The sequence below is a fragment of the Pipistrellus kuhlii genome, unplaced genomic scaffold (genome assembly GCF_014108245.1).
Source record: "Pipistrellus kuhlii isolate mPipKuh1 unplaced genomic scaffold, mPipKuh1.p scaffold_m20_p_2, whole genome shotgun sequence".
In the NCBI taxonomy this organism is placed as follows: domain Eukaryota; kingdom Metazoa; phylum Chordata; class Mammalia; order Chiroptera; family Vespertilionidae; genus Pipistrellus; species Pipistrellus kuhlii.
The window spans coordinates 170,363,257-170,389,997 of NW_023425515.1; the positions used below are offsets into that span (position 1 = coordinate 170,363,257).

Below are 26,741 nucleotides of genomic sequence, written 5' to 3' on the forward strand. Positions count from 1 at the left end.
TGTGAATGAGTATTACTACTCCCACCCTAGCTGGGTAGCTCAGTTGGTTAGAGCATAGTCTGAATACGCCAAGGTTGTAGGTTCGATCTCTGGTCAGAACACATACAAGTAACAACCAATTAATGCAGCAATAAGTGGAATAACAAATTGATGTTCCTCTCTCTCTCTCCTTCCTCTCTAAAAAATCAATTTAAAGATTTTTAGTTTTTAAAAAAAGAGGCCTGGCCAGAGTACCTTCATCCTGTGCATTGAAAGGTTGCTGGTTTGATTCCTGGTCAGGGCACATACTTGGATTGTGGGTTCAATCTCTAGTTGCACAGAAAGCAACTGATCCATGTCTATTTGTCTATCTTCCTCTCTCTCTCTCTCTCTCTCTCTCTCTCACTCTCACTCTCTCACTCTGTCTCTCTCTTTCTCTAAACATGTCCTCGGATGAGGATTTTAAAAAAGATCTTTTTAAGGTATTATTACTCCCATTTTATAGATGAGAACAATTCAATCTCACGTAGTTGTTAAGCAGGCCAAATTCAAACCAGTCTTCTAACAAAAAGTACAATCCTCTTTCCTCTCAAAGCAACAACTACTTGAAGGTATGACTTAAAAGTTTCCCATCTTTCAGAGAGCCCTCACATCATGTAAGGCTAACTATAAAGTAGCCCTCTATGGCAGATGTAGGATATTCAAAATTAAGATACAACCTTCATCAAACTCATTCTCTGCTAGTAAGGACCCTCTCTCTTGTATCTGTACTTCCAATTGCTCGCATCAAATCACAAGAGAGTTAGTGAATTTATTCTCAAATGTATAGAATCTGTAGTAAATTAATAATCCTCCAAAAATATCCACATCTCAATCCCTGGAACCTGTGAATGTTACATAACATGGCAAAAGAGACTTTGCAAATATAATTAAGTTAAGAATATTGAGATGAAAAGATTATCTTGAATTATCCAAAGGAGCCAAAGAAATCACAAAGATCTTTATAAAAGAGAGGCAGAAATTTCAGAATCTAAAAAGAAAATAGCACAACAGAGAAGAAATAGCAGAGAGAGAGAAAGAGGTGGGCAGAGAGATTTATTGATTTAGGATGCACCACAACTGGTTATGAAATGGACTGAGGGATCAGAAGCCAAGGAATGCAGGCAGCTTCGATGAGGAAAGGGCAAGAAAACAGATTTCTTTTTTTTCTTTTTTTTTCTTTTTTTTTAAATATATTTTATTGATTTTTTACAGAGAGGAAGGGGGAGAGAGAGCTAGAAACGTCGATGAGAGAGAAACATCGACCAGCTGCCTCCTGCACACCCCCTACTGGGGATGTGCCCACAACCAACGTACATGCCCCTGCCTGGAATCGAACCTGGGACCCTTCAGTCCACAGACCGACGCTCTACCACTGAGCCAAACCGGTTTTGGCCAGATTTCTTTTTTAGAGCTTCTGAAAGGAATATAGCTTGCCAACCTTTTGACATCCAGAACTGCAAAAATATAAATGTGTGTTGTTTTAAGCCACTAAGTTTATGGTAATTGGCTATGGCAGCAATAAGAACCTAATACAGAGTTTCTACTTATCAATGCATGAAAGAGGTAGCTCCATGTTTATTTTCCTGAAGATTAATTTTTTCAAACTTTAGTATATACTCATAAATTTTTTCAAGTCTGAGAAATTCAACTATAGATCAATGTACCCCAAGAGACAAACCAAAGATCTGAAATACAAGGAAACAAAAAACACCCAACCAGAGAGGCAGAAAGAAAGAAAGAAGAATCCAAAAGTGTGATGATAGTGTAAGGAGCCTCTGGAACAACTTCAAGCGTACCAACATCTGGATTTTTGGGGTGCCAGAAGAAGAGAGAGAGCAAAATATTGAAAACCTATTTGAAGAAATAATGACAGAAAACTTTCCCTACCTGGTGAAAGAAATAGACTTACAAGTCCAGGAAGTGCACAGAACACCAAACAAAAGGAACCCAAAGAGGACCACACCAAGACACATCATAATTAAAATGCCAAGAGCAAAAGACAAAGAGAGAATCTTGAAAGCAGCAAGAGAAAAACAGTTAGTTACCTACAAGGGAGTACCCATATGACTGTCAGCTGATTTCTAACAGAAACTATGTAGGCCTGACAGGAGTGGCAAGAAATATTCCAAGTAATGAATAGCAAGAACCCACAAACAAGATTACTCTATCCAACAAAGCTATCATTCAGAATTGAAGGTCAGATAAAGAGCTTCACAGACAAGAAAAGCTAAAGGATTACATGAAATGCTGAAGGGTATTCTTTAAGAAGAGAAAGAAAAAGAAAAAGGTAAAAGTAAAAAATATGAACAACAAAAAGACATCAAATACATACCTACTAACAAGTGAAATCTAAAAATCAAGTGAATAAAAAATCTGAAGAACAGCGGAGACCGGTTTGGCTCAATGGATAGAGCGTCGGCTTGGGGACTGAAAGGTCCCGGGTTCGATTCCAGTCAAGGGCATGTACCTTGGTTGCGGGCATATCCCCGGTAGGGGGTGTGCAAGAGGCGGCTGATCGATGACTCTCTCTCATCGATGTTTCTAGCTCTCTATCTCTTTCCCTTCCTCTCTGTACAAAATCAATAAAATATATTAAAAAATAATAATAATAAAATTTTTAAAAAATCTGAAGAACAGAATGGACTGGTGAATATAATGGAATCAGAGACATAGAAAGGGAGTGGACTGACAATTCTCAGGGGAATGGGGGTTTGAGGGGTGCAGGATGAGATTGGACAAAAACCTTACACCTATGGATGAAGACAGTGGCAGGGGTAAGGGCATGGGGTGGGGTGGGGAATCAGGTGGAGGGGAGCTATGGGGGGAAAAAAGAGGAACATCTGTAATAATCTGAACAATAATGTCCTTTTACTATTTTTTTTAATCTTTTCAAATGTGCTTTTTAAACATTGCTTTTACTATTTAATAACAAATCTAGGAGGGAAATTGCCCATAATGCCATCATCAAATCAATGTTTTCATTTGATCATATTCCAACTTTTTTCCTTTACCATATTCTATCCTCCTATATAATAAAGTGATAATATGCAAATTGAACATCACTCCAACACACAAGATGGCCACCCCACGTGGTCAAAGATGGCCACCCCCATGTGGACACAAGATGGCCACTACAAGATGGCCAGCAGGGGAGGGCAGTTGGGTGGGACCAGGCCTGCAAGAGAGGAGAGTTGGGGACAACCAGGCCATCAGGGGAGGGTAGTTGTGGGGGGACCAGGCCTGCAGGGGAAGACAGTTAAGGGCGACCTGGCCGGCAGGGGAGGGCTGTTATGAGTGACTAGGCCAGCAGGGGAGGGCCGTTATGAGTGACTAGGCCAGCAGGGGAGGGCAGTTAGGGGCAATCGGGCTAGCAGGGGAGCAGTTAGGCATTAGGGTCCCACTGCAATCTCTCCCATACCTTGAAGAACTCAGTATCTGATTTACTACCATCTGCTGTAGATTTCAAAACTGGAAGCAGTAAAAGCCACTCACTTGTCCTCTCCTAGTAAAGCCTAGGAGAAAAAGAACCCCTCCAATAGGAGAAAACCTGAGCCATTTCACTTCTGCCTCATTTTGATTTTACAGACTATATGATCCAAATCTGTCCTTTCTCCTTAAATTTCATCTCTTGGCTTATAGTACCACCTTCTCCCAAGCCATAACTAAAACTCATTCTAGATTCTTTCCTTTTTTTTCAGGATTGTCTCTAAATCCCATCAATTCTACTTATTAAATAACTTTCCTATTCATTCATTCTCACTGCTACTACCTTAACTTGGGCTTTTTTTTTTGGGGGGGGGGGTATAGTTCTATTTACTTATTAAAAAATGATTAGAAGATTAAGCAAAAATAAAACCTCTGGTTATAAATATTAAGCATGTACAAATGCCGAACTATGGATCAGTAGTTAAGATTGGCTAATACAATGTCTATTGCTAAAACAAAATTAAAATTAGTGAAAATCTCCATAAGTCCACCTGAATTTTGTACATGAGGTCCACCCATCCATATTTTTGTTTAACCTTAGGCTTTCTTTTTTTTTTTTTCTTTTTTTTTTTAATATTTTTTATAGATTTTTTACAGAGAAGAAGGGAGAGGAATAGAGAGCTAGAAACATCGATGAGAGAGAGACATCGACCAGCTGCCTCCTGCACACCCCCCACCGGGGATGTGCCCACAACCAATGTACATGCCCTTGACCGGAATCGAACCTGGGACCCTTCAGTCCGCAGACCGACGCTCTATCCATTGAGCCAAACCAGTTTCGGCTAACCTTAGGTTTTCATAACATCTTTCATCTCTACTGAAATAGCCTCCTAACCAGTTTCCCTTCTTTAATCTTGTTCTCCTCCAATCTATTTTTTACTTTGGAACCAACAAATCTTTATCATACTTGAAACCAGTCAGTCAGTAGCTTCCCAACTACCCACAGGATAAAATCCAACTTTAAGTGTAGCATTCAGGGCCGTTAATGATTTGGCCCTCATCTACCTCTCCAGACTCATGTTCCACCACTTCCTATCACACACATTATATTTCAACAAAACTGAATTACTTACAGTTCCCAAAATATACTAAGGTACTTCAACAATTCTGCATCTACCCAGGCTGTTAACCTAGGGAATAGTAAAAAATACTGTTTAGTCAACTGTCTAACATCTCTCTAAATAAGGGCTGGCATATTCAGTTAAATGTGAATATCAGATAAACAACAAATAATTTTTTAGTATAAATATGTCCCAAATGTTGCATTCGACATATTACATGTATTCTATCTAGCAACTCTATTCTAAATGCTCATGGTTGATCCCTAGGAATTAAAGGAGAGGCCCAAGTCACTCTCAGTCAAAGGCAGCTTTCTCTCAGAGGTGCTTTCTCTCTTAGAGCAGGGCTGACGGGAAGCTATTGGTGTTTGCTCCGCCCTGAGACTCTGCCCAACCCAAGCTGTGTGCAGAGGCTTTTGCATATGAATGGCCTGGTCCCTTGAAATCTAAAATTACCTATCAAACTGCTGCTGAGACACAGAGACTCAGAACATCCAAAAGAAGGCCCAAAGCCCCACAGAAGTTTATACTGCTTCATAGTTGGGTTCATCTGAGCACCTCTAAACCTCAAAAAAGAAGAGGAATCTGCAAATCTCTCAGTAGCTCCTGCTGGGTGGCCTCAGACAGAGGCTAAATTAGCACCTCCTTGGAGATTCCAAGAGCGAGTGTACCCAGGGGTCAGAGTAGGACTATCCAGATTACAACTCCTCAGATCCATAAGGGACAACTCCTCAGATCCATTTGGTGCTCAGGGTACAGACTCAGTGAGCACCAGAGGGTGTCTCCAGCACAGAAGTTCTCCCATCAAACACACAGTTGATCCTCACAGCCAACTGGTCTTGAGGTTAATTCCTCCCAGTGATACCAATAAGAATCAAGGCTTAACTACAACAAGACTGTGCACACAGCCCACAAAAGAGTGCACCTAGAGTGTCCACCTCAGGTATCTGGGGAGGCTGAGCCACTGGGCCCTAGAGGACACCTATCACACAAAGCCACTCTATCAATACATGGAAGCAGCCAAATTGTGGAGATAAAGAAACAGGTCACAAATGAAAGAAATGGAGGAAAGCAAATGACTGGATATAGAATTCAAAAACATGGTTATAAGGTTTTTCAAGAATTTCCTAGAAACTGCCAATAAATTTAGTGAGAACCTCAAGAATATGAAAAGGACCAACTAAAATTAAGCATCCACTGACTGAAATAAAGAATAATATACAGAGATCCAACAGCAGACTAGAGGATCACAGGAATCAAATCAAAGATTTGAAATACAGCCAGGACTGGTTTGGCTCAATGGATAGAGCGTCGGCTTGGGGACTGAAGGGCCCTGGGTTCGATTCCGGTCAAGGGCATGTACCTTGGTTGCGGGCATATCCCCAGTAGGGGGTGTGCAAGAGGCAGCTGATCAATGACTCTCTCTCATTGATGTTTCTAGCTCTCTATCTCTCTCCCTTCCTCTCTGTACAAAAATCAATAAAATATATTAAAAAAAAAAAAAAAGATTTGAAATACAAAGAAGCAAAAAACACCCAACTGGAAAAGCAAAAAAAAAAAAAAAAAAAAAAAAAAGAATACAAAATATGAAGATAGTGTAGGGAGCCTCTGGGACAACTTCAAGCGTACCAACATTCAAATTATTAGGGTGCCAGAAGAGAGAGAGCAAAATATTAAAAACCTATTTGAAGAAATAATGACAGAAAACTTCCCTCACCTGGTGAAAGAAATAGACTTACAAGTCCAGGAAGTGCACAGAACACCAAACAAAAGGAACCCAAAGAGGACCACACCAAGACACCTCATAATTAAAATGCCAAGAGCAAAAGACAAAGAGAGAATCTTGAAAGCAGCAAGAGAAAAACAGTTACCTACAAGAGAGTACCCATATGACTGTCAGCTGATTCCTCAACAGAAACTAGGCAGGCCAGACAGGAGTGGCAAGAAATATTCAAAGTGATGAACAACAAGAACCTACAACCAAGATTACTCTACCCAGCAAAGCTATCATTCAGAATTGAAGGTCAGTTAAAGAGCTTCACAAACAAAAGAAAGCTAAAGGAGTTCATCACCACCACACCAGGATTACATGAAATGCTGAAGGATATTCTTTAAGAGGAAGAAGAAGAAAAAGGTAAAGATAAAAATTATGAACAACAAATACATATCAACAGTGAATCTAAAAATAAGTGAATAAAAAATCTGATTAACAGAATAATCTGGTGATTATAATAGAATCAGGGTCATAGAAAGGGAGTGGACTGACATTCCTTGGGGGAAAAGGGGTGTGGGGGGTGCAGGAAGAGACTGGATAAAAATCATATACCTATGGATGAGGACGGTGGGTGGGCGTAAGGGCAGAGGGTGGGATGGTAACTGGGTGGAGGGCAGCTATGGGGGTGGGGGGAAATAGAGGAACAACTGTAATAATCTGAACAATAAAGATTAAAAAAATAAAAAGAATACAAACAGCAGTGTGCTGGTAGCCAGAGGTAATGGGGTGGGAGGAGAAGGGGTCCTAATGTAAAGCGACAGAGATTTGACTTTGGGTGATGGGCACATGGTGCAATATACAGATCTTGTAACACAGAAACCCACACATGAAATCTCTACGTTCATGTTGACAATGTCACCCAATAAATTTATTAAGAAGGAAAAAAAAGAAAGACATGATCTATGGGTTACTTTAAAGTAGAGTCCTAACTTTTAAGGCTAGTCATTCAAGTCATAAATTATTTCACGGGTCCCCAGCTTATTATGTAATTTACTAAACTTTGGAATTTGGAATTTAGTTTTTCAAAATGCTCTTTCACACTTACTTGATATACTAATAAACTTTATTCCACACCTCAAATAAGGAAACTGTCAACCAGAGCTACTCAAAAGAAAAACAGGAAAAGGCCTGTCTTATATTTAACTCACAATAATAGTGAGTGCCCCTGTGAATTCCAATTCAGAAAATAAAACTGGATTTCCCACAACTAGATTTTAGTTCTAAAAAAAGAAAAAATAATAATTTGTCAATTCTTTTTATTTACAAACATAAAGACAACTATGAAAATAGCACAGCTCGTTTGGTTCAGTGGTTGAGCGCCAACCCATAAATCAGGTGGTCACAGTTCAATTCCTGGTCAGGGCACATGCCTGGGTTGTGGCCTAAATCCCAATAGGGAGCAAGAAGGAGGCAGCTGATTAATAATTATCATCATAGATGTTTCTTTCTCTCTCTCTCTCTCTCTCTCTCTCTCTCTCTCTCTCTCTCTCTCTCTCCTTCCCTCCCACTTCCTTTCTCTGAAATCAATAAAATCCTATGTAATAAAAGTAATATGCAGATTGACCATCACTCCAACACACAAGATGGCTGCCCCCATGTAGTCAAAGATCCTGCCCCCATGTGGACACAAGATGGCCACCACAAGATGGCCAGCAGGAGAGGGCAGTTGAGAGGCACCAGGCCTGCAAGGGAGGGCAATTGGAGGCGATCAACCCTGTAGGGGAGGGCAGTTAGGAGTGGCCAGGCTGGCAGAGGAGGGAAATTGGGGGAAAACAGGCTGGCAGGGGAGCAGTTAGACATCAATCAGGCTGGCATGGGATTGGTTAGGGGGTGATTAGGCTGGCAGACAGAAGCGGTTAGGGGCAATTAGGAAGGCAGGCAGGTGAGCAGTTGGGAGCCAGCAGTCCTGGATTGTGAGAGGGATGTCCGACTGCCCTGGTGGGATCGGGTCTAAATGGGTAGTTTAACATCCCTCAAGATGTCCCAGATTAGAGAGAGTGCACGCTGGGCTGAGGGACACCCCCACCCCCATCCCGTACATGAATTTCGTGCATCAGGCCTCTAGTTTTAAAAATAAAATAGTTGTGGTCCTCCAAATTACTTTCCAGAGTGGCAACTGTTGATTGCCTTCCTGGCTGTCATCCTTTATTGTTCCAAACAGAACCACTCTCTAATATAATACCATGGAGAAGTCAACACCTCTCCAGAATCAGGCATAGACATAGTTGATTCAAAAGTAATCAACAGTGATTGCTTCAGCAATGAGAATATTATCTAATTCTGGTCAAAAAGATATATTAGAGGTTTTGGGAGAACATTTCCTCTCTCCAAAAGGAGGCACAGGAAGAGACATTTCTTCTTTTAGAAACTTATGTATGATGATGCCTGAAATCACTAACAACCTTTTTGCTGCTACCCTGAGGATGAAGCCAATCACAAGAACAGACCTGAGCAATGGAAAGAATATGGGTTTCTACTGACATTGTTGAACTGCTATGATCAAGCAACTTGGAAACCTATTCTATGAGAAGATAAAATTTCTTATTTCTTAAGCCATTTTGAAGTAGGTTCTGATGCTTGCAGCTGAAAACTTATGAACTAAATACTTTTCTATGAAACATATCCCAGAAGTAATCTCAAAAAAGTTTGTGGTTAATTCTACAAATGGACATTAGAAGTTCAATATGAATTGTACCATACTGACTCTTGTAGAGCTAGAAAGTTAAAAATAATAATACATATGAAAGAATAAACTCTAAAACACAACTTTTCTAGCACAAACAATTCATATGAAGAAAGCCTTGCATGGCTAGCGTGGCTCAGTGGTTGAGCAATGACCTATGAACCAAGAGGTAATGGTTCAACTCCCAGTCTAGGTACATGCCTGGGTTGCAGGCTCGATCCCTAGTAGGGGGTGTGCAGGAGGCAGCTGAACAATGATTCTCATCATTGATGTTTCTCTCTCTCTTTGTCTCTCCCTCTTCTTTCCTCTCTGTAACTGGACCTAACCGACTGCATCTTTTTTAAAATATAAGATAACCCTTTTACTCTATATGAACTTACAAATAGGTACAAGGAATAACAAATACACCGCATGTGGGTTAACAATTTAGAAATTGATCTTATAAGGCTTGATGGCTGACTATCTTGTTATCCCAAGTCAAGTCCTACACACTCTAAATTTAATTACTATAATAACCCACTGGGTAACTTAAATCTACATTTGGCCCAGAGCTAAGTAAAACTAACCTAACAAACTTTCAAAACCTTACCATTTTAATGCTTCAAGAAATTTTAAATGACCTTTATTCAAAAATATAAAATTTTGTAAATAACATTAAGTATTGAATTTTTTTCATTATTTCCTTTGTTAGAACAAATTTCCTCTATAAGTTTAAAGGTCACATGTTGATAATAAATATGAAAACATTTTAAAATTTAAGCCACAAAATGAAGATGGTTGGGTCCACAGGCCTAAGATTTAACAAAATATTTGGGCATTCAGTGTTTAGAGAAAAAATAGATACAAAAGCCCTGGCTGGAGTGGTTCAGTTGGTTAGGCATTCCCATGCACTAAATTCAATTCCCAGTCAGGACACATGCCTGGATTTCAGGCTCAGTCCCCAATATGGGGGGGTGCAGAAGACAGCCCATGGATTTTTCACTGTCACATTTGTTTTTCTCTCTCCCCCTTTCTTCTCCATTCCTCTCTCTCTAAAAACAAATTTTAAGTCCTTAAAATAGAAAAGAATACAAAAAAGCCCTAACTGGTGGATAGAGCAACGGCCTGCGGACTGAAGGGTCCCAGGTTCTATTCTGGTCAAGGGCATGTACCTTGGTTGGGGGCACATCCCCAGTGGGAAGTGTACAGGAGGCAGCTGATTGATGTTTCTCTCTCATCGATGTTTCTAGCTCTCTATCCCTCTCCCTTCCTCTCTGTAAAAAATCAATAAAATATACATATATATTTAAAAATTAAATTAAATTAAAAGGATACAAAAGAAATACAATAGCTTGACCTCAAGAAGCTTTCTTGAAACTTGAGATAAATTATATTTTTTAAATACCATAATATAAAACTTTATTTTGCATCAAAATACAAAATACCATAGCCCTAGATAATTAAAAGGTTCAGTGCTAGAACTTTTGGAGGAAGAAAAGATGGGGATGGGATGGGCATAATCTATATACATAAAAGATTAATATGCTAAGTGTCCCTCCTACTGTCCAACCAGTCACTATGACATGCACTGACCACCAGGGGCACTCAACACAGGAGCTGCCATGACGCACACTGGCCAGCACCACAGACCTGGCGCTGACAAACTAACACTCGACTTCCCCCAAGTGGGATACAGGCCCCACCACCACCCCTGAGCATCACCCCACCAAATGGCAGCCAATACTGCCAAGTCTCCATGACACAAAATTCAGCCTCCAGCCCACCCAGGAAATGGTTGCTGTGGGCTCCAGATAATGACGTCATATAGCAACACCCAGCTTCCTCTCCCTAGTGACTAGCCTAGCCTCCCTGCAGTTTCTTCAGCCCAAGAACACAGGTGGAAACATTTTACACTTTAACCAAATGTCTATGTAGCATTTTCACGTGCCTCATCTCATTTGATTCTCACAGAAGTCCTGGAGTAAGTAGATAGGAGCCTTGGTGGAATCTTATTTTCTTTGCATTAGCTGGAGAACAGAGATTTAGAAAGCTTAGAAACTTGACCCGACTGAAAAGAAGTAAAAAATGGTGGACCTTGAAAATGACTTCAGGTTTCCTCACTGTGTAGAATATAGTCAAACACTGCTTCAGTTAAATATTTTAGCCTTTGTTCTCCCTGCATGATCTATAATAATAATCTGCTTTGTATTGATATTTACTGCTGTGTTTCTGACAATTACTTGAAAGAGAAGTTGGGATGCTTCACTGGACTGGAAAAAGTTTAGCTAAATCAGAAAGCAGGTCTAATTAAGCAAATTCATTCTATATCTATAAAAGGCTAACTTGACTTACACATGCATGATACACCTAAAGCTCTCGCTGGCACTAATCGCATGTGATGTTTCAATCTGTCATTGTCGATCATGATTTTGGTAGACACTTCTATTATAGAGAAAAGGTAAATAGTGATATTAAAATATTTCTTCTAATTAATTTCCTTTCAATGTGCATGAATTCATGCAATCTGGCCCCTAGTCTAAATACAAGAAGCAGCATAAGCAAAAGGTTGGAGTTGGGACTAAGCAAGGTATATTCAGAGGATAGCAAGGAGTTGGGCTACAAGAGAAATGAGAAGAGAGGATAAGTAATTAAGTTGGAAATGTAAGTTGATGCCATATTACTAAAGGTCACATATGCCAAGTTTAAGAATATGATCTCTTAAAATATGCATAAAAAATAGAGAGCTACTGCCGAAACCGGCTTGGCTCAGTGGATAGAGTGTCAGCCTGCGGACTGAAAGATCCCGGGTTCGATTCCAGTCAAGGGCATGTATCTTGGTTGGGGACACATCCCCAGTACAGGGTGTGCAAGAGGCAGCTGATTAATGATTCTCTCTCATCGATGTTTTTAACTCTCTATCCCTCTCTCTTCCTCTCTATAAAAAATCAATAAAATGTATTTTTTTTTTAAATAGAGAGCTACTGCCGAAACTGGTTTGGCTCAGTGGTAGAGCATCGGTCTGCGGACTGAAAGGTCCTGGGTTCGATTCTGGTCAAGGGCATGTACGTTGGTTGTGGGCACATTCCCGGTAGGGGGTGTGCAAAAGGCAGCTGGTCGATGTTTCTCTCTCATCGACGTTTCTAGCTCTCTATCCCTCTCTCCTCCTCTCTGTAAAAAATCAATAAAATATATATTTTTAAAAATAGAGAGCTACTGATTATTTCTAAATAGAGTGTTAAGACAATGAAAATAACATTTCAGTATAATTAATCTGACTGAAAAATTCAAGATAAACTTATGGGGGAAAGGGAAAAGAAATTAAAAACAGTTAGGAGGTACTAGTTAAGAACCTGGGCATTATCAGTCAGAAAGATCTGCTCTGCTACTTACTACAATAGCTATGAAGCATTGAATAAGTTACTAAACATATCTAAGTCTATTTCCTGTCTGTAATGTAGGATAACAATAATGCCTACTTCATAAGGTTGTTATGTGGCTGAAAGAAACAGTACATATAAAAGCATTTACTATAGTGCTTGGTCTATAAAAATAGTCAACAAATGTTAGCATCTATTACCATCATTACAAATTATTTCAAATGTGAGGTGCTATGGAACTGGTGCTGGGCAAGGGCAAGGGCAATAGAAACTAAAAAGAAAGGATGACTTGGAATGACATTTCCATAGATTCCTGAGATGTTATAACTAGAAAAGACAAAAAAAAAAAAAAACTCTTCTAAAAGCAAAATGGTCCCAGTTTAAATGTCAAGGATGAAGAAAAGAATGAGACGAGATAGCTCAAAAAAATTTGTCTACAAAAGTATCCAAAGAGACAGATGTGGAATAATTATATGATATCAATATGCTTTAAGACATAAGCTACAATGAACTGGATACATTCCATGTGCCAAACACCATGCTAGATATAGTACATCTAATCCCCAGAACAATTCTGAAAGGTAGGTATTAGCTCAATTTTACAAGAGAGAAAATAGATGCTCAGAGAGGCTAAGTACTGGCCATATAACCTTGAGCAGGGTAAGAAGCAAAGCCAGGTTTGAAATCCATATCACCTGTTTCCAAAACTTGTGTTCTTTCTTTTCACTCAATCTGAATCCCCTTTAATACCAATAAAAATTATATCACATAGACATATCTGTAATTATTTTTCTACCTACCTCATTAAATATGGTGACCATCAACATGTCCAATCTCTTTTACATTATAAGAAAAATATAAAGGCATTCAGTGTAAAAACAATAATGAAAATAAATTTTAAAAGCATTATGCAATGGAGAATCACCATACCTTCATGAAACAGTTGGTTATACTATAAACTATATATTCAATAAAAGCACTAACAATCTTTCTCAATAAAATGCAAAATGGCATAGCTTTTATATTATTTGATTATATTAACACTAAAGGCCTGGTGCACAAAATTCATGCAAAGGTAGGGTCCCTAGGCCTGTTCTGCGATCAGGGCTGATAGGTTCCCTCCCTACTTCCCCGCTCCTCCTTCCCTTGCTGCCCATGCCCTGCCACTGCACAGTTCCACCTCTGCATGCTTCTTTCTCCCACTCCACCTCCTCCTCCCCTTTTCCTCACCACCCGCACGCTGCCACCACACAGTTCCCCCTGGCCTCCCCGCCTCCTCCTTCCCTCCTTCCCTCATCGCCCTGCAGCTGCTGCTGGTCACCAGTCGCTGGTCACCCGCCATGTTCTGCGCCACCCGGATAGTCAGCGCACATCACAGCAAGCGATCAAACCTCTGTTCTCCTGGTCAAACTCCCAAGGGGACTCTTTGCATATTAGCCTTTTATATACTAGTATATAGATTTGTCCCATGCTACAATATCATTAAAAACTGACACCTGCCCTGGCTGGTTTTGCTTAGTGGTTAGAGTGTGCCCTCGGACCAAAGCATCTCAGGTTCGATTCCCAGTCAAGGGTTGCAGGTTCCCCACCACATAGAAGCACGTGTGGGAGGAAACCAATCAATGTTTCTCTCACTCACACCCTCCTTTCTCTTTTCCACTCTCTCTAGAAATCAATGAAAAAAAATATCCTCGGGTGAGGATTGAGAAAAAAATAAAAAGAAAACTGACACCTTGCTTATAAAAGAAATACCTTACCACACATAGGAGAAGCATTCATATAAGATGAAACCCATCCAATGTCAGAGTTATAAAGAATAATTCAACCACAGAAATAGAATACCCAACCTGTTAACAATAAGGACCATAGGGTGGCAGGTGACCTATTTCTTCAATGTGTTTCTCCACAGATCTTTTCCCCAACCAGTGCACCAGGACCAGTGCATCAGAATGTTAATCTAAAGTTTACTAGGATGAAAATACCAAGTATGCTAGAGTAAGTTAATTTCCTAAAACAATCTTTTCATCTGATTTCAAAAAAGTCATGACATTTTACTAGGTTGGCCATCAAATCATGTAGTCAGGTAACTTCTGGACTAATAGTTCTAAACCCTTTCTGATGGTCCAAGAGGTCAAAAATACTTTTCATAGGCCAGAACCGGTTTGGCTCAGTGGATAGAGCGTCGGCCTGCGGACTGGAAGGTCCTGGGTTCAATTCCGGTCAAGGGCATGTGCCTTGGTTGCGGGCACACCCCCAGTGGGGGCTGTGCAGGAGGCAGCTGGTCTATGTTTCTCTCTCATCGATGTTTCTAGCTCTCTATCCCTCTCCCTTCCTCTCTGTAAAAAATCAATAAAATATATATATTTTTTTTAAATACTTTTCATAGTATTACTAAGACATGATTTGTCTTTTGCACTCTTATTCTTTCACAACTATACAGTGGAGCTTTCCAGAGGCTATGAGCTGTAATATCTTAACAGAATGAATGCAGGAGCAGACATGAAAATTTTGATGTGTTCTGTTATGCCAGACATTAAAGTTATTTGCAAAAATAAAAAATAAAACAATGCCACTCATCACTTTTTTAAAAAATATAATTTTTTGCCCGGTCAGCGTGGCTCAATGGCTAATCACTGACCTATGAACCAGGAGATCACAGTTAGATTCCTGGTCAGGGCACATCCCCAAGTTGGGGGCTGGATCCTCAGCAGGGGACATGCAGGAAGCAGCTGATCAATGATTCTCTCTCATCACTGATGTTCCTCTCTCTTTCTCTCTCTCTCTCTCTCTCTCTCTCTCTCTTTCTACCTTTCTCTCTAAAATCAGTAAATATATATTTTTAAAAAGAAAATATATTTTTATTGAAAAAGTTATGTTACATGTTAACATGTTATACTTTATTATTTGTTAATGAATTAAATATTTTTAAGTTCCTCCATTTTTAATCCAGTAAATTTCAATAGATATAACTCAGCCAAAACCAGTTTGGCTCAATGGATAGAGCGTCGGCTTGGGGACTGAAGGGTCCCGGGTTCGATTCCGGTCAGGGGCATGTACCTTGGTTGCGGGCACATCCCCAGTGGGAGATGTGCAGGGGGCAGCTGATCGATGATTCTTTCTCATCGATGTTTCTAACTCTCTATTCCTCTCTCTTCCTCTCTGTAAAAAAATCAATAAAATATATATTTTTTTAAAATAGATATAACTCAAACAGAAGGTCTTTTGGGATTTTCAAAATAATAAAAAATACATATATATATATATATATTTTTTTTATGGAACGCTTCACGAATTTGCGTGTCATCCTTGCGCAGGGGCCATGCTAATCTTCTCTGCATCGTTCCAATTTTAGTATATGTGCTGCCGAAGCGAGCATAATTTTTAAATATATTTTATTGCTCTCAATAATTTTTTTTTTTAAATGTATTTTATTGATTTTTTACAGAGGGGAAGGGAGAGGGATAGAGAGCTAGAAACGTCGATGACAGAGAAACATCGACCAGCTGCCTCCTGCACAACCCCTACCGAGGATGTGCCTGCAACCAAATGTACATGCCCTTGACCGGAATTGAACCTGGGACCTTTCAGTCCGCAGACCGAAGCTCTACCACTGAGCCAAACCGGCTTTGGCTGCTCTCAATAATTTTTAAGAGTATGAAATAAATAGTTGCTTTGGCTCAGTAGACAGAGCATCAGCCTGTGGAGTGAAGGGTCCCGGGTTCGATTCTAGTCAAGGGCACATATCTGGGTTGCAGGCTCCATCCCCAGTGGGGAGTGTGCAGGAAGTAGCCGATCAATAATTCTCTCTCATCATTGATGTTTCTATCTCTTTCTCCCTCTCCTTTCCTCTCTGAAATCAATTTTTTTTTAAATTTTAAGTACTCAGACCAAAAAAAAATTGAGAACCATTTTATAGCTCTTTCTATAATTTATGTTATGCCAAACAATTGAAGCATTTAATTTTCTAATTACTACTGAAGGGATGTTGCTGCTCGAAAGATAATTTCAGAAATTTGTCTTGATCAGAACAAAAAAGGTTCACATACAACCCTAAAAAAAATTGTATCTGCCCTAACCAATTTGGCTCAGTGGATAGAGCAGCCTGCAGACGGAAGGGTCCCAGGTTCGATTCTGGTCAAGTGCATGTACCTTGATTGCTGGCACATCCCCAGTGGGGATGATGTTTCTCTCTCATCGATGTTTCTAACTATCTATCCCTCTCCCTTCTTCTCTGAAAAAAAATCAATAATATATATTTTTTTTAATTGTATCCACTAATTTAAAAAAGAAATCATTGATTATATCTTCCCAAAATAAAAACAGTAACAGTGTCAAAACTAAAGTACTAGCTAACAGACCACTATCTACAAGCTTTGGACATGAAAAGGGCTAGAAGAAAGAGGGATGTCTTTGAACAGAAGGGTCAGGGAACACACATCCTGGTAAAGAATACACCTAACCTGGGCCCCGAGCAATTGTAAGATTTCAACCAGTAGCCATGGGGAATGAAAGGCACCCAGAAAAAGTAAAAAAACATACTTTCAAGGAATAGCAAATACAAAATAGCTCACATAGAACTTAGGATGGACTCCAGCAGAATAGACAGGAAAATTATGTTGGAAGCAAAAATAGAGGGACTTCTATGGCAGGATAAGCAATCTGGAGCTTTAGTCAGTAGGCAAAGGGAAGCCCTTTGGTAGTTTTTTAAAGTCATTGGAAGATTTACCATTGGAAGGTAAATTATCAGGTGATACTTTAATGATGCTGTGGACTGGACAGAATAGAAAGAGACAACAATTAGTACACTATCATACCAATCCAGATAAGAAATATTAAGAGCTTGATCTGGGTGAGGAGCTAGGAAAAAGTCAGATACAGGACATGCTGCAACCTCTTTACTAATAATTTACTTAGTTTAAACGTTTCAAAATTTAATTTATTACACAAAACAAGGCTGATGTTCCCATTACTTCCAGTAAAAATCATTCACTTCATAGGCAATTCAGCATATCCAAGAGTGTTTCCTTTTTAAAAAGCTGTTAGAAATAACTAACAATATTCTACATTAAGAAATTTGTCTTGATCAGAACAAAAAAAGTAATAAAGAACATCATATGCATATAACTCCGAAGTTTATTGCCATGGAATACCCAAAGTTTGGATCAGAATTTTCTATATAACGCCATAAGACCCACATCACTACATAATTATAACAGTCCAACTATTCTTAAAATCATTTTTGGACAACTCAGCTAAACTTGGCCAATATTCTTCTACTAGGCCCACATTTTTCAAACATTAGTGCCTTCTTCATTTTCTCCCCTCCTCCCCACTCACTTCTCCGCCCAACAAAATCCCTTTGTATGTCTGTAAGACAAGACACAGTATGATTCTAAGGCAATTTGAATATATAATTCTTATAACAACAGAAATCTAAAATTATTAATCTTACTTTTTACAAGAGAGGAACCAATGATGTACTTAATTTCCGTTCAGATGAATGACAAATGAATCTAATAGAAATGACATTTTATCACTGGGGGGAACAAAGGGGGAAATACACACAATAGATGGATGGCAAATCTTACAAACTTTATGAAACACTGAAAAGCTGCAACTGGATTGTAGTCACAATTATAAAAGCAAATAATGAAGGCTCCAAAATGAAGGGGAAAAGGAAAAAATTCCAAGTGATCATTAGGAGTGAAAAAGGTTGATTCAACATTAGTAAATTTTTAATATAGTATAATTTAACACTCTGTGACTAATTGGGGGGGGAAACAAAGAGGATAATTCACTGTTCACAAGGACACAGGAAATAATTTCTGCATACATCTATAAGGCAGTTATACTTCATTACACTTGCATGGTCGCAAATCCTTTCTAACGTTTCCAAAAATACATAGGCTTATAATAATTGAGATTCCCCAATGACACAATTCATTCTGTAGGTATAAGTATAACACATTTTTAAAAGACCTAACGAATTCATGCTCAACAAAAATTGGGAGTCACAAAGGCCCTCTCTCTATACTTACTCAAAATCATTACATAAAGCACGGTCCATAATTGCCAACACAGTTTGAAAATCTGACAGCTAATAATTATTAAATGGGGTACATTTTAAAGGAAAAAAAAAATTACCCAACTTTTCCATTTTCCCTTCCTTTTCCTTCCCTACCTGATACACAAAATGTCTGTAGGGGGTCTCAGACAAAGCTCTAAAGTAGAAATACAGTATATGTATACTTTATATGTCTCCAAACCCATCACATATATGTACACATCACATATATTCACACAAGGAAGGGTCTTCCTTTTTTAATGTAAGAATTGAGGTTACATCAAACCCTATCCCAGAAATCAAGTTAAATCGCCACAAATGAAAGAGTAATAAAATATTGCACGTAGATATCTCTCTGAGCGACTATATCCGAAGAAGAAAAACCTAACACTAAGGCCATGACTGAATAAAAATAAATAAATAAATAAATAAATAACGCCCAACCCTTGAAAATCACTAACCAGCATTTGGTTTCTTTAAGAGAAAAGGGGGGAGGGGTCTTAAAATGAATAATCACACTGGCAAGCCAGTTTCAGAAGTTAACGAAGGTAAAACAACGAACCAAAAGAGACAAACGTAAGAAATGACAAGCTTTAAAGAATTCCCCCAAAGGGAAAGACTGACTTCAAGACTGGGATATAATGCATCCTTTGCAAGTAGAAGAACCTTTAATTGAAAAAGAAAGAGGCGGGGGGATGGGAGGAAGGGGGATGGGACTGGGGGAAGGGGGACAAAAACCTGAACGACACGCAAAGGCAAAAAAAGTAATAAAAAAAAAATTAAAGGTCGGGTCTCCCCTCCCGCCCCCACTCCGATCCCCACCCCCACCCTCGCAGGACAATAGGATCAGGGTCCTAACTGCAAACTTTAACCGTGTAAAACTAGCAGCAGTTTTACTGCAGCTCTAACTGCAAAACCTGCCCCCCCACATCCCAGAGCCAGCGCACCCCGGGGATAATTCTGCCCCGAAGACATCACCAAGATACTGTTACACACACACACACACACACACACACACACCAGACCCGTCACAAAATTCTCTGCTTCTTCCCAAGTACCTGGAGGATCCATTTCAATATAAAATATCAGTTCTGTCGAATAGGGCATCATCACCTCCCTCCAGTCTGCGTCATCGCGGTCCATACTCCACACCGTATTGTACATCGCGCTGTCAGGAGCGGGTCGTCCAGAAATATATAGAAAGCATATATGTGTTTTTTTTTAATCTGATACTTTAAAATATATATATATATATATGTATTTGTAAAAGTCCCACTCGGAAATGGACTTCAGCGTTTCCAATGGCCGGTATTAAGTCCAAGGCAACTACCGGGACGAGGACGAGGTCCTCCCCGTCTCTCCTCTGCCGAACCCAGCAAAAGGCCCCCGAACTTCCAATCGACTGGCGTTGCTCCCCGCGGGGGGAGGCACAAGGAGGCTGGGCGGAGGGGGGCCGGGAGGCAAAGGTGGTTAAGCAGCGGCTTCCCAAAAAAAATCCCTTCTACACGGTCTCTCTTCAGAGGGGAGAGCTCCCAGCGCCTCCGAATCTTCCCGCGGAAGCCACTTTTGTGTCCTTCGGTGAATGAAGAAGGAAGAGAGAAAAGGGGAAAAAAAGAACCTGCTGGGAGCAAGGTGAAGAAGTGACAAAGGAAGGCATAAAAAGGAGGCTGGGTAGTGCATTCAAGTTTCGGGGTCCCCACTGGTCTGCAGAGAGTGGTCCCCTCAGGGGCCGGCCTCGGGCTCCGCGGGTTCGGACTCGGACCCAAAGCTGCGGCAGCCTCGGGCTCGGGCTCGGGGCCCGTTGGAGAGTCCAGTCAGTGAGCTCCGTTCGGCAGGGGGACTGCCGCCGGCTGCACAGACGCCCGCCCGCGCCCGCGTCCCTCACGCTCTGCTCTGGACTCCCGTCACTAGTTTCATTTTAACGGCGCGGAGGGGGACACCCTTCCCCGCCTCCACGCTCCCCCGCTGAGGCGCCGCCCACCCTCACCGGGCCGGGGGCCGCCGTCACTCCCACGGCCCCTTCCACGCCACCCGGCCCTGGCAGACTGCGGATTCTGTGAGGCGCCTGAGGAAAGACGCTGACACTATCCTCCATCCCCGCGTTCAACTCTCCCCTCCATGCTCTCGGGGCTTCCGCTCCTTCATCACCCGTCCACGCTCCACCCAAGCCTCGACCGGAATGGTACGGCCCGGGCGCTGGCCGCACGCCAGGAGCCGGTGCCCCGAGCACGCGAGCGGGCGGGGGGCGGGGCGAGGAGGCAGAGCGGCGGGAGCGGCCTGCGATTGGCTGCTCCCGGTTGCTCGAGCCCGGAGCCTGCGTCTTTTGTCTGCCTCGCTCCGGCGGAGGAGCGGGAGACGGCTGCGCGCCCGCGAGCGGGCCAATCAGGAGCCAGCCGGTGCCGGCCGGTGAGGCCGCGATTGGCCGGCGCTCAGTTACTAAGCGGGACAAAGGCAGAAGCGGGGGGAGAAGAAAAGACGAGGATGAGGGGGAAGGAAGAAAAAAAAGAAAAGGGAAGCGTAAACGGCGGTTACTGACAGGCTAGGCGAGCGCTCGGGCCTCAGGCTGCCCGGAGACAGGCGAGGCTCCCGCGGAGGCTCGGTCCACCCGGACGAGTGGAGAGAGGGGGAGGGAGGGCCCAGGCTGGCCGCGGGGGAGGAGGGGAGCGGACCCATGGGGGCGCTTGCTGTCACTTGGTGGGACGCGCGCCCCTCGGGTCCGTAGGAGGTCTCGGGGCAGAGCCCCTCCTCGCAGACCTCTTCACACACACCCCAACCCCCAGGCGAAGTTGTCCAGGTCCCCAAATCCACTTGCAGGACCGTTGCCGCTCAGTAAGAGGATGTGCCCATGGCCCCCGGCAACCTCCCCCGCAGCTCCCTGAGCCGAGCCCCGGCTTCTCCCCGAGCAGTTAGGCATCGCTTAACGGAGGCATTGCTTAGTTTTCTCTGCGCTTCCCACCTCAGGACTTTTGAACCCAAAAGGTAACTCCCCACATCTGAAGGAGTGGAACGCCACAGCAGGCCCCTCCGCAAGAGTACTCAAGCCAGAAAAAAAAAAAAAGTGATTTCTGAGATAAATCACAGGTGTTGGTATCCCTAGCTAAAGGGCTCTGTTCTGTTTCTCTGACAGATCCTCTCGCACATATACACCCAGTCTCTCCTCCACCCCACCCCAAGCCTAAAACTATGATAGACTTCAGTATGAAAACGCTGAATATATTATATATATATGCATTTCAGAAACATCTGATTAACTTGCTGGGGAACACTGAGTAGTCAAAGCAGATTTGTATCTGTGTGAAGGTTGTGCCTGGAATTGCCATTCTGCAGACCCTACAATACAGTGTTGGGAAGGCCAAAAACTGCTCCATTTCCTCTTTCCACTGGAGCAACAAAGCCTATTGTGTTTGGGTTGACAACCCGACTTAAGCCCTAGCAAAACCTCCAAGCCTGCGGAAGAGTTGCCACATTCCACCTCTACCTCCTAAAGTGGTTCTGTCTTCCTTACAGGTGCTCTTGAGTTGAGACAATTCCTGGGAGCAGATACTCAAAAATGTGTGTGGCTTGGGTATAGCGTCATGGATTAAAAAGAGCCACTAAAATGAATGGGCAGGGTTGAGCTGAAAGAAACACACATTAGGATTCTTATATGCTTGCTTTCTTGCATTTCTAAAATCCAAATGTAATTCAGAAACCAGGTCAACTTTGTGACAGGGCACATTATTAATTGGAATGTTCTGAACCCTTCTTCTAGGTAGAAGAATCTGGAAAGTCAACTCTAATTTGTGGTTTGGCTTCCCAGCAGTCTCTCTCTACTTCTATATCTGGGAGCCAGAAGTACTCACATTTGATAACTCAAAAGGCAGAACAATCACAGTCAAGGGCAAGTCGGTTTATTTTTGTTCGCTGGTGTCCCTGTGCATTCCCAAACAAAATGAAGGTGAAGAGAGGAGGTGTGGAAAAAATAACGGCTTTCAGATTTCTAGAGCAGCTTTGGCCTGGACCACTTTTCATCATTTAGTGACGGGGTTTCAATTTCTGATACACAGAGCAACCACCTAGGCCTTTCCCACAGCTAAGGCTTTGGGAGATGTAATAAAGAAGCAGCACAGTATATAACCTGCTGCTGAAGACTGGCACCAGGAATAAAACGGTGATTCAACCTTGCCACCTAAAATTGTATTGACCCAACTGTCGAACAAATAAACCTTTGAACAAAAAAACCTCCACAGGATAACATTAATGCAAGAGGCAATGATGAATCAAGGGGAAGCACACTTCCTTCCAATGGCTTGAACCCCTGCCCTGCCATGGTGGGAAGTGCCTGTCATATGATGCTGGCCTTTCAGAGGAGAAATAGAAGTGAGGTTCTGACTGTTTGTCACCAAATCGCCTCAGGCTCTCTGGCAACGGTGTTAGTTCTGGTGTCCTGGACCATTTCCATCCTGGAGAATTATATTTGGCCCGGGTGTGGATTAAATTCGGCTCTAAGAGCTCAAACTCCTGGGTCACAACCTGCTACTTTGGAGTTGTTTTCTTTTTCCCTTATGCCTCTCTCCTTTCTTTTTTTCAATAAAAGTAGTCTTTAGTAAATCACAAAATCTGTCCACCTTTATTTATATATCTGTGAAATAGGAGATTGCTTTCAGATTTATGCAAGCTTCTTAGTTTATTATGAAACACTCAGAGAATGAGGGCGGGAGGGGGGCAGAGAAGCCACTTACGTACTTAGAATTAATAGTTTCTTTCTATACTCCAAATGGATAGGGTTGTCCTTCACTTTTCATCTTGGTATGGTCTTGCTATGAAACTGTTCCAATAAGATCTATTGTTCCCTCTTTATTTCAGAGATGGATGAAATATTTCTCCTGTGCACTGTATATAGGGTATGATCTCAGAGCTCTCTGCGCCAACAGAATCGGCCTGGAGCTCAGCAGAAGTTCTTCGTGATTAAAGGTGCCATCTGAGCACACAATATTTTTTTAAAAGCCTTGCAAAATGGAAACATGCTTTTATTTTTTAAGGTCACTAACTTTAACCCCCAGGATTGACTTCACTTTTAGGGGAGGATCACTGGCCTCAGTCCCCCTCTTATTCTCTTTCCTTGACCACTTGTCTTGTGTTAAGACCAAGTCATGCAGCTAAATAAACTCAATAAATGACATGCCAAGAAAACTATACAAAGTACTAGTTGCAGATCTCAGAACCTCCCTGGTCTTGTAAGGTATATTAAGTTGTGATGGAAAAGTTTGCCTTTAGAATGTAAAAAGAGCAATGGTGGTGGATTTTCAAGAAAGACATCTCACCTGAGAATTGGTTGTTATCTCTTGAGATAGCAGTGTCTAAAATCATGATTTTTTCCCCCATTTTTCCATAATGGTATACCTTTTACTTGGCATTTGCATTTTTATTTTATTTTTTACTTCACCTCTACTTATTTCTTAGAACTTGCAAAACCATAACAAGGTTCATCAGATCAGCTCAAGGCACTGGGAAATTATGACATGAGATAAATGAGTGGTCCTCATATAAGTGTCATTCTTCCAGGTGCTGCTAAATTGCTGATGACATGAGATAAATGAGTGGTCCTCATATAAGTGTCATTCTTCCAGGTGCTGCTAAATTCCTGGGCTTACGGACACTGTTTGAGGGCTTCCTCAGACCCATCAGTAAATGATGTAGATCTGCTCTGCCTCCCTCTCTCCTCTTCAGGTTCTCCTTTAGCTTGAAAGTTAAAAGGATCACACAAAAAAGCAAGTCTCTCCCTCTAGTCTAACATGCCTGCCCCCACCCTCCTATGTTTGGTGTTTGCCCTTCCAGCAACACAGGGGTCACCTAGCTGGTATCTATGCCACTGCTGCAAACTTTCCCTCCATCGAGGCAACAGCTTTCAGCTTGGCTCTCACCAGGGAGAGAAAAAGCAAATGAGATCCAAATGACAGGAACAATAGTCCAGGCTGTTTCACAAGGGCAGAGCACAAACAGCTCTTATACTCAGAGAGTTGGGCTTAGGTAAATATAGTGAAAACATTTACCAACTTCTCTCTGGGCTGGTCTATGATCATAATCAGTATTCCTTTTGTTTATCCTTTATCTGTTTCCTCTGACATTCCAGATTTCACCACTCATCTCAAATGACTACCTTCCATCCTCAGATGAGTAAATATGACTTACACTTTTAATTCACAGAGACCAGTAGGCATAATGCCCCGTCTCCTTACAACCCCTCCAGAGCCTATAAACTTGTACCAATCCTTGCTTCCTTGCCTTCCTCTCTGAGGAAGCATGTCTTTCGTCCAGTAGAAAGCTAATCACCCAGTTGATCTCAGGATGCCACCCTCTTCAGCCTCCTAAAACACCAGTCCTTGCTCATCTCCTACCCATCTAAATGCCTCCTGGATGTTCGCAGAATACCTCAAAATCAACACATCTAAGTTAGTTCCTTTTCTAGATGACAGGCCAGGTGGAAATATAGGCTGACAAGGAGAATAGCATGTGCAAAGGCCTGGAGGAAAGCATGTGTCTCTTAGAGGCACTGAAAATTGTGCAAGCTGTTCTAATATTGAAGGAAGTAGGGACAGTGAGAGAATAAGCTACAGAGTAAGCATAAAGCATCTTGTAAGCCAAGGGAAGAAATGTGTGCTTTATACTAAAAGCAATAGGGAGATGGATTCAAGAGTTTTAAGCAAAAAAAGTGGCATGATCAGATTTGTATTTGAGAATCGTCAGAGGTTACAAGAGTAAATTGGAGGGGCAAACTCTGAAGACATTTGAAGACAAAGAAAACATTGTTGAGACCAGCCAATGTGGCTCAGTGGTTGAGCATGACCTATGAACCAAGAGATCACAGTTCAATGCCTGCTGAGGGCATATGTCCTGGTTGTGGGTTCCATCCCCAGTGAGGGGCATGCAGGAGGCAAATAATCAATGATTCTCTTTTATCATTGATGTTTCTATCTCTCTCTCCCTCTCCCTTCCTTTCTGAAATCAATAAAAATGTATATATTTTTTTAATTGTTGAGCCCTAGCCAGTTTGGCTCAGTGGGTAAAGTGTCAGCCTGTGGACCAAAGGATTCAGGGTTCAATTCTGGTCAAGGGCATGTATCTTGGTTGCAGGCTCCTCCCAGGCCCAGGCCAAGTCAGGGCTTATGCAGGAGACAACCAATCAATGTGTTTCTCTCACATCAATGTTTTTCTCTCTTCCACTCTCTAAAAAGATCAATGGAAAAATATCCTCAGTTGAGGATTAACAAAAAAATTGTTGAAACAATGTAAGCAAAAGATGAAGAGCCTTGTGTAGATTTAAGAGATTTTTTAGAGGTAGATAAGGCCATACTTGATGAGTGATTAGGTAATTAGCACATCCCCACCTATTAATGGCTTACTGCAAAATGAGGTTACAGCCTTTTTGGTAGAAAATCTTTCCCTTTATTGGCACTATTTTCCTCCTCTGCTTCTCCAGACGATTCACTCACTTCCAGGACCTCACTGGGTGGATTAAGCAGTCCCAAGTGCACTGCTTATGGATTAAGGCCTGAGTGTGAGTGGCTTGACAACTCAGGTTGGTTGGTCAATTATCCCATGGGAGTAGACACCTTTTAATACCTCCACCCAGTTCACCATGTCAGTTCTCTTCTTAATTTGTTCATGACCTTCTTCTCCCTGACTATAGTTGATGAGACAAAATTTCTCCCACAAATATTTGAAAATACTACCTCAAACAAGAACTGGTTTCTCTCGGGGTTTGGACCTGCAATATGGAATTCCTAAAGCTGGTTGTAGCCACTGTCCACCTTGAGAGCTGAGCTTCAAATGAAGCTAGTGTTCAGAATGCCAGAGAAAGATGAAGGAAATGCCCTAAAAGGAGAAAGAGTGGGAAATGGAAAGGACAGTAGTCAATTTCTTGACTCTATAGTCTCCTAACACCTGACTTTGTCCCTGTTCTAAGGTTAGGTCCACCCCTAACATTTGCAGGGCCCAGAGTAAGAATAAAAATCGAAGCTCACATACCATATCTCAAAATATTTAAAAATTATAAATCAAAATAACAAATCATTGAATAGAATATATTTAGTCCTTCTATCTTTTTTTTTTTTTTAATCCTCACTAGAGGATATTTCCCATTGATTTTTAGAGAGAGTGGAAGGGAGGGAGACATAGAGAAACATCGATGTGAGAGGGACACATGGGTTGGTTGCCTTCCACACATACCCCAACCGGGCCTGGGATCAAACCCACAACAGAGGTATGTGTCCTTGACTGTTTAATCCTCTGTCTTACCAAATAAACCATACAAACCTTG

The 26,741-nt window shown here is 41.6% G+C and overlaps 1 protein-coding gene and 1 non-coding gene across 2 annotated transcripts in view; both read right to left on the minus strand.

The window, feature by feature from the left end:
• The window catches only part of PIK3R3 (phosphoinositide-3-kinase regulatory subunit 3), a 69,038-nt gene extending 48,486 nt beyond the window's left edge, over window positions 1-20,552 (minus strand). Inside the window, exons 1-2 of the mRNA XM_036444143.2 lie at window positions 19,719-20,552; window positions 19,501-19,610 (exon numbers count right to left, since the gene is read on the minus strand). Coding sequence (XP_036300036.1) covers window positions 19,501-19,606 — 106 coding nt within the window. The 5' untranslated portion in view covers window positions 19,607-19,610; window positions 19,719-20,552. The remainder of the gene's footprint in view (window positions 1-19,500; window positions 19,611-19,718) is intronic.
• Window positions 15,648-15,754, minus strand: LOC118724993. Its single transcript, XR_004989761.1, has one exon. It is a non-coding gene; the product is annotated as a U6 spliceosomal RNA (small nuclear RNA).
• Window positions 20,553-26,741: the final 6,189 nt, after the last annotated feature.